The sequence below is a fragment of the Tamandua tetradactyla genome, chromosome 14 (assembly GCF_023851605.1).
Source record: "Tamandua tetradactyla isolate mTamTet1 chromosome 14, mTamTet1.pri, whole genome shotgun sequence".
In the NCBI taxonomy this organism is placed as follows: Eukaryota; Metazoa; Chordata; class Mammalia; order Pilosa; family Myrmecophagidae; genus Tamandua; species Tamandua tetradactyla.
Window position 1 is genome coordinate 40,861,119 of NC_135340.1, and position 8,032 is coordinate 40,869,150.

An 8,032-nucleotide genomic window follows, 5' to 3' on the forward strand; every position below is an offset into this window, starting at 1 on the left:
GCATTTCTCTAGTGGCTAATGCTGTTAAAGAACTTATTTTCTATCTGAATATTGTATGGTCTTTGGTGACATTTGTTTGCCCATTTTATAATTGGATTGTATTTATTTTTTACTTTTTCAATTTGAGAGTTCCTTATATATTACAGATATTAGTGCTTTGCTGAATATGCAGTTGAAAACATTTTTTCCATCACCTGCCATGCTGGAGACCCAGGTTCAATTCCTGGAACCTGCCCATGTGGGATAAAAAATATCCAACTTTGCAGCTTATATTTTCATCCTGTTAATGGGGTCTATTGCAGAGTAAATATTTTTTATTTCAATGAAGTCCAATTTATTAATATTTCTTTTTGTGGATTGTGTTTTTGGTAGTAGGTATAAGAACTCTTTGGCTACTCCTAGATCTCAAACGTATCCTATGTTTTTTTTCTAAAATTGTCATACTTTTGTTTTACAATTAAATTTTCAATCTTCTTTGAGTTAAATTTTAAAATAATGTGTGAGGTAATCAAAATTATGTCTCCTTTTCTTTGCCTTTATGACTGTCCAATTGTTCTACACAGCCTATTGGAAAGGCTATCTTCCTTTGAATTGTTTCTGTTCTTATGCCAAAAAGAAGTTGAGTATTTTGACGTTGGTTTAGTTCTGGATACTCTAGTCTCCATGAAAATTCATCATAATAAGATGAAGATTCATCATAATACACAGTATTGTTAATTGGAGTTCTATAATAAGGGTGGAAATAAACCACTTTATCCTTCTTTTTCAAAGTTGTTTTAGCTATTCCAATTCATTTGTGTTTCCATATAAATTTTGAATTATCTTTGCTATAAATACAAAAATCTTGCTGCTATTTTGATAAGGATACATTAACATATTTATCATTTTACAATAACTGGCCATTATGTCTTGATACTTGACAAAATTACTATGTTGAAACTTCTAATCCATGAACTTGGAATGCCTCTCCATTTATTTTCTTTTAGCACCTAAGTCATGTAGATGAATTAGATTTATACCCAAGTATTTCATTTTTGAGCAGTTAGCAATAAGTTGTGTTTTAATATCAATATTCACATTCTCCTTGCAAGAAAATAGAAACACAATTGATATTTTTATGCTTATTTTGTATTCTGTGACCTCGGTTAACTGTAGTTTTAGAAGGGATTTTTGTAGATATGGGCAGTTTCTTACATGGACAATTATATAATTGCAAATAGAGACAATTTTTTTGCATTTTCCATTCATGAATTTATGCCCATTATTTACTTTGCTTGCCTTATTGCACTGAATAAAACTTCCACAAGTATTTTGAAAAATACTAAGGAATCATTCAACCATGCTTTGTTTCTAATCTTAGGGATAAAGCATTCAGGTTTTATAGTCCATAACAGTTATGGATTGTTTCAGACACCCTAAAAGTTTGAGAACATTCCCTTATATTTCTAATTTTCTGAGTATTGTTATCATGAGTGGGCATTAAATTTTGTTAAATGCTTGGTCATTCCAATTGTTTTGATCTTTTGACTACTATGGATAAGGCTGATGTGAACAGTGTGTGTAAAAGCATTTCTTTGAGTGCCTGTGTTAAAATATTCTGGATATACACCTAGGAGTGGAATTGCTTTATCAGGTGGTATTCCATGTTTAACTTTTTGAGGAACCATATATCTGTTTTCCACAATGGCTGCATCATTTTACATTCTTGTCAGTAATGGTCAAGGGTGTCAGTTTCTCCATATCCTTGCCTACATTTGTTATTTTCTGTATTTTTTCATTGTAACAATAATAGTAGGTAAGAAGTTGTATTTCATTAGGACTTACATTTTCATACTGACTAATGATATGGAGCATATTTTCATGTGTTTATTGGCCATTTATTGATCTTCTTTGGGGGAATATTTATTCAAGTCCTTTTAGATTTTCCATTTTAGCAAAAATCAATCCAACTTGCATGTAATCCCTAGACTGCTTGGGTAATATTGATATCTTACATTGAATTGTTTGGTTTCTGTGTTGAGTTTTCACAGTTCTTAATAGATTCAGGATACTATACCTTTGTCAGATATATGATTTGCAACAATTTTCTCCCATTCTGTGTGTTGTCTTTACACTTTGTTGATTTTTTTTCTATTCTATTGCTTGTGTTTTGGTGTCATATCTAAGAAATCATTGCCAAATCTAAGGTCATGAAGTTTACCTTGATGACCCTGATGATTTCTTCTAAGACTTTTATGGCTTTAGTTCTTATGCTTGGGTGCTTGATCTATTTTGTGTTTATTTTAGATATGCTGTGGCATAGGGATCCAACTCCATTATTTTATAGATAGATATCCAGTTTTCCCAGCACTGTTTGTTGAGCCTACAATGAACCCATGTTGTTTTGATTACTGTAGTTTTAGTAAGTTTTGAAGTCAAAAGAAGTTAGTCTTCCACTTCTGTTGTTCTTTTTTATACTAATTGACTCTTTGAGGATTGGCTTTTCCATTTTAGCAAAAACTGATCCGATTTGCATGTAATCCATAGATTATATGGAAATTGTCATCTTAACAATATTATTTTACAATTCATGAACATGGGATCTCTTTCCATTTATTTAGGTCTTCTTTATTTCTTTGACAATGTGTTGTAGTTTTCATTGTATGTCTTTCATACACTTGGTTAAATTTACTCCTAGATATTTTGTTCTTGTGGATGCTAGAGCAAATGGAAATGTCTCTAATTTCCTTTTGGGTTGCTATTGCTATTGGACAAAAATTCAATTGTTTTTGTGCATTGTTCTTGTGCCCTATAACTTTAACTTTAATTGTGTGTGTGCATCATTAGGACTTTTAATACGTAAGGTTATGTCATCTATGAGTAGGGACAGTTTTACATCTTCCTGTCCAGTTTGGAAGCTTCTAATTTCTTTTTCTTGCTGATTTACCCTGAGTATAAGTCCCAGTGCAATATGAATTAAAGTGTCAATAGCACATCTCATTGTCTTGGTCCCGATCTTAGAGGGAAGATCAGTCTTTCACAGTCGAGAACAATGTCAGCTCTAGTGTTTCCATGTTGAGGGAGTTCCTTCGTATTCTTTGTTTGTTAAGGGATTTTATTCTGAAGGGATGTCAGATTTTGACAAATGCTTCTTCTGTTATCAATTGTCCATATCAGTTATTTTGCTTGCATTATGTTAATGTGGTAAATTACATTGATTTATTTTTATATTTTGAACCACTGCATTCCTGAGATAAATCTGGGTTGAACACAGAGTATAATCCTTTTCATGTGCTGCTGAATTTGTATTTTTACTTTCTTTGATTGATATTTGCCTACTATGTCTTTTAATATTCTTTTTCCTCTACTTGCCTGTTTGGTTATATGACTCTTGTACACTGTGGATCAGCTCATTTTGCGTTCTGTGATTAGATAGTGAACTCAATTTCATAAGGAGTCATAGGTGGCCAGTGTTAACCAGGAGACCCTTCTAGAGAAGTTTTCGTCTTTCCTTTACCAAGGGTCCATGACCTTCTTTGATCCTCGTATGGATTATATTTCATATTTAAGTATGAAATATATAAAATATTTTATATATTTCATATTTCATATTAACTTTTCAGGTTAAAATCCTTCTGACTATACAGAGAATATGAATTTAAACCCAAACTTTTACATGAGCAATCTCATCATTATAATATCCATGAGGAGGGGTGGGCAATGGTGGCTCAGTGGCAGGTAAGAATTCTGCTTGCAATTCCTGGAGCCTGCCCATGCCAAAAAAAAGTATAATATCCATGAGGAAATAAATTATTGAGCCATAGTCCAGGCCTGTGGGTAAATATTTTTTTTCTTTCCTTTGTGCTCCTAAGGACGTTCTTCTGCACCTTCGCTGAGGAAATGGGCTTTGTGGGTTCCAGGTATAAAGTATCTATTTCTATCCCACACTCTTGCACATGCAAAATTTCCCCCAGTGACCTTGCATTACCCATCATTTTCATTACTTAAAATCACTTCCCAACACCTTTCTCCTCCCAGAGAACCCTATGAAGTCATTCGTTGATTTTAAAGAATGCACCAGAATGTGTAGATATGTGAATGGAAGAGTTTCAGATGACCTTAATCTCAATATTTTCAGAAATAGAGGCATTATCTTTTCCTAATCCACAGGTATTATGTACAGATCAAACGAAATATTATATGAAGACACTATCTTTAAACCCTATAGTGATCACTGAATACAAGTTTGTTTTTATATTATAAGTAACATATGACACTGCTATATATTAGATTATTTTTAATTTCATATTTCAGAGAAGAATCAATAGACATTGCAGAATAGTGACAGTATGAAGAGGAAAATGTAATTAGCATTAAAATACTATTCCATGCTACCATTTCTTCCACACACTCTATTTCAAATGGATAACTGGGATTTATGGTAAGGCATTCTCTCTCAAACACTAGAATTCAGGAGATGAACATACTTGCCTCATATTTTTGACTTGCTGACAGTCAGTGTGGCCAACCCACTTAATTAGCATCCTGATTGATAAAACAGGAAGTAGACTAAGAGTATTTATTAACTATTAAATTAAGATGCAAAAATATAGACTTCTTTGAAAATCCAAAGGAATATTCTTATACTTTTCCAGAACATTGAAAAATGTGTATTCTCAACTATGTTTTAAAGATTGTTGTAGATTAGAAGTCATGGTCTGGAGATAGGCATGGCACAGGCATAGGCATAGCAAAGGCATATAGCTAGCAGTTTTGGTGAAAATTTCTATTCTAATTGGAGAGATAGCTGTTATTGCAGTCATTGAAACCTTAACGTTGAATGGCAACAAGGAACTTCTATTTAATAACACTCAGACAAAAGAACATTTATTGAGGACACAGGGTCTGTTATATATAGCATAGGTAATAGAAAATACAACTCCATTTTGTTTCTGAGCTCAAATAACAGGTTGGGAAATAAATGTATTCACTATTTCATCCCTAAACATGTATAGTTTGTAGTGAAGATTTGGATGCAAGAAATACTATTCCTATATAGGGAAAAATTATCTAATGTATTTAGTTCCTTTGTTCATATAGAAATAATTTAAATAGTAAAGGTTATAAGTAGGAATGTTTGTACATTAACAAAGGAGGAAGAAGGGGAAGTTTGGATCTGTAATCAGATTTATTCTGCAACTGAAATATAGTGAGAATGGTTAAAAAATATGATTGTCAGTAAAATTTAAAATAATGCCTACCCTTAATTTGTGATATCAAATGAGATGACTATCTCATATATATATATCTTTAAATTAAATACTGTTCCAATAATTTCAAATATCATTTGTTTCTTACATTAGAACTTTGTAAATCTTTATATTTTTTCATGGTGAGCAGAAGAATGAATTTGATAGAAACACATTTTTATAGGAAAAGGAAATATTTATTATTAAATTAATTTTACTGTTAATTAAATAATAGCAATTTCAAAAGCAAAATATAAGGAGTCCCACTCTCCTATTATTTCAGTTAGTTTGTTTCTGTTACAGAGACAAAGAAAATGTACCCTATGGTATTTCAAACATAACAGTAATTTATTAAAGAGGTTTCATAAACTGACTTTTATTATGAGCTATTATTTAACACAAGGGAAAGCTGAGAGACTGTCAAGAACTGACCAGTCGACTCTTCAGTTTTTGCATTGCTGATATTACTTCCTTATTTCTTAATGCATAAATCAAGGGGTTTAAGAGAGGGGTGAAAACAGTATAGAATATTGAGAGCACCTTATCTACTGGGAAATTGTCAGAAGGCCAGGAGTAAATGAAAATGGAGGGTCCAAAGAAGAGGATCACCACTGTGACATGGGCAGTCAGGGTGCCCCGTGCCTTGGCCATGCCAGCTGAGGAACGACGTCGCACAGTGACCAGGATAACTGAGTAGGAGATCATCAAGAGCACAAAGGAACACACGGCCATTACAATACTGTAGGAAAGCAACAAAATCTGGAGGACATATGTGTCAGTGCAGGCAAGTTTGACAACTAGGGGAAGGTCACAGAAAAAGCTGTCCACTTTGTTGGGGCCACAGAATGGGAGGTTCACTATGAAAAACAGCTGACTTCCTGAGTGCAAAACCCCAATGACCCAGGAGCCCACCACGAGGCCTGTGCACTTCTGTACACTCATGATGGCCACATAGTGCAGGGGTCGACATATGGCTACATATCTATCATATGCCATGGCCACCAGCAGCATCATTTCTCCACCACCGAAGACATGCTGAAAGAATATCTGGGTCATGCAGCCCTCAAAAGAGATGGTCTTGTGCTCCATGAGGAAGTCAACAATCATTTTGGGGGTGGAAAAAGTGGACAGACACAAGTCAATGAGGGAGAGGTTACTGAGGAGAAAGTACATGGGTGTGTGCAGCACAGGGTCAGAGATGATTGTGACCACAATGAGGAGGTTCCCCAGAACAATGGATAAATAGAAAAGTGTGAAAAAAGCAAAATAGAAAAGCTGAAGCTCTTGAGGACCTGGCAGACTATGCAATTCAAATTTAGTCACTCCTGAGTTATTTCCTTCTTCCATGATTTCCAATTTCTGATCCTGGTTCAGATATTTTCCTGTAAAGTAAAATGGAAATGGAAATAAGGTCAAGGGCTGCTGAGAATAAATAACCCAAGCCAAGCCACTCATCCAATTCCACTCAATATACTTATGTCCTTTAGATCCTCTTTAGCACATAAAAACATTGCATGCAATTATTTGTAGTTACAGTACATCCTTGGATTTCATGTCTGTATTGCAGTACAACCACTATATTCTAAAAATACAATTTTGCCCCTCATCTCCACCACTTTAAAATTCCTACAAAATAGGATAAATTGGGTAATGAAGCTCCAGAGTAAGACTGGCAGATTTTGAATTCTGTCTCTTATAATTCCTAGTGCTATGATCTTAGGCAAATTAAATTTCCTGTGGGTCAGTTTTTGAATCTCTAAATTGGGGGAAATAATGGTATATGCCATGTAAGATTGTTGTAAAGCTAGAAGAAATACAAAAGGTGAACAGCTTCAAGACTTGCTTAGCCTATGTTTGGTTTTCAATATATATTAGGTCCTTTATTCCCCTTACCATGAAAATATCTACCTGTACAAATTAACATGATTTGTGATATCAAACTGTGTACTCATCCTACCTGAGAGTGAGTACACAGTTCTCAATTTTCCCTATTATTAACAGTTCTATGATAAATTGAATTCTACTCCAAGACACATATTAATCAGTCTGTCAAATGTTGAAGAGAAGCAGAAAATCCTGAAAAAGGCAAGAGAAAAGGGATCTACTACATATAAAGGAAATCACATAAGACTGAATTCTTACTACTAATCAGGCACCATGGAGACAAGAAGGCAGTGTATGATATATCTAAGTTCTTAAAGAGAAAGACTCCCAGCCAAGAATTCTGTATCCAGCCAAATTGTCCCTCAAAAGTCAGGGTGAGATTAAAATGTTCACAATAGCTGAGAAAATTTGTCAACAAGAGACCAACCCTATTAGAAATACTAAAGGGAATTCTGTCAGCTGAAAAAAAAAAAGACAGGAGAGGGAGGTTTGGAGGAGGGCACAGAACTGAAGAGTGCCCATAAAGATAAGTTAAAGGTTAAAAAGAGAAAGAGGGAAAATAATATATAGATATGATAAATAAAATCTCAAGGATAAGATGATAGATTCAAGAAATGCCTTTACAGTAATAACTTTGAATGTTAAAGGACTGAATTCACCAATTAAAGGATACAGATTGGCAGAATGGATTAAGAAATATGATCCATCTATATGTTGCTTGCAAGAGATAAATTTAATTTTAGTTAAAATTTTATGCATATAAATAATTATTTATTTAATATATACCATTGTAATTATGAGCTTCAGACATTTTTAGTTCATTACATAAATGTCTCTGATATGATTCATGAGAATGCACATTCTACATCTCAACCTTGCTTGACAAGATAGCATGTTATATTTTTCTTTGCTTATTTGTT

General features: G+C 33.7%; 1 protein-coding gene across 1 annotated transcript; it reads right to left on the bottom strand.

Moving 5' to 3' along the window:
• Nucleotides 1–5,648: 5,648 nt before the first annotated feature.
• On the bottom strand, nucleotides 5,649–6,575 carry LOC143654998 (olfactory receptor 4K3-like). Its single transcript, XM_077126581.1, has one exon. It carries the CDS (start codon nucleotides 6,573–6,575, stop codon nucleotides 5,649–5,651), a length of 927 nt encoding a protein of 308 aa, XP_076982696.1.
• Between the last annotated feature and the right edge of the window lie 1,457 nt (nucleotides 6,576–8,032).

Coding starts and splice junctions, on each gene's coding strand:
- LOC143654998 (XM_077126581.1), bottom strand. CDS start 6,575: ATGGAAGAAGGAAATAACTCAGGAGTGACTAAATTTGAATTGCATAGT.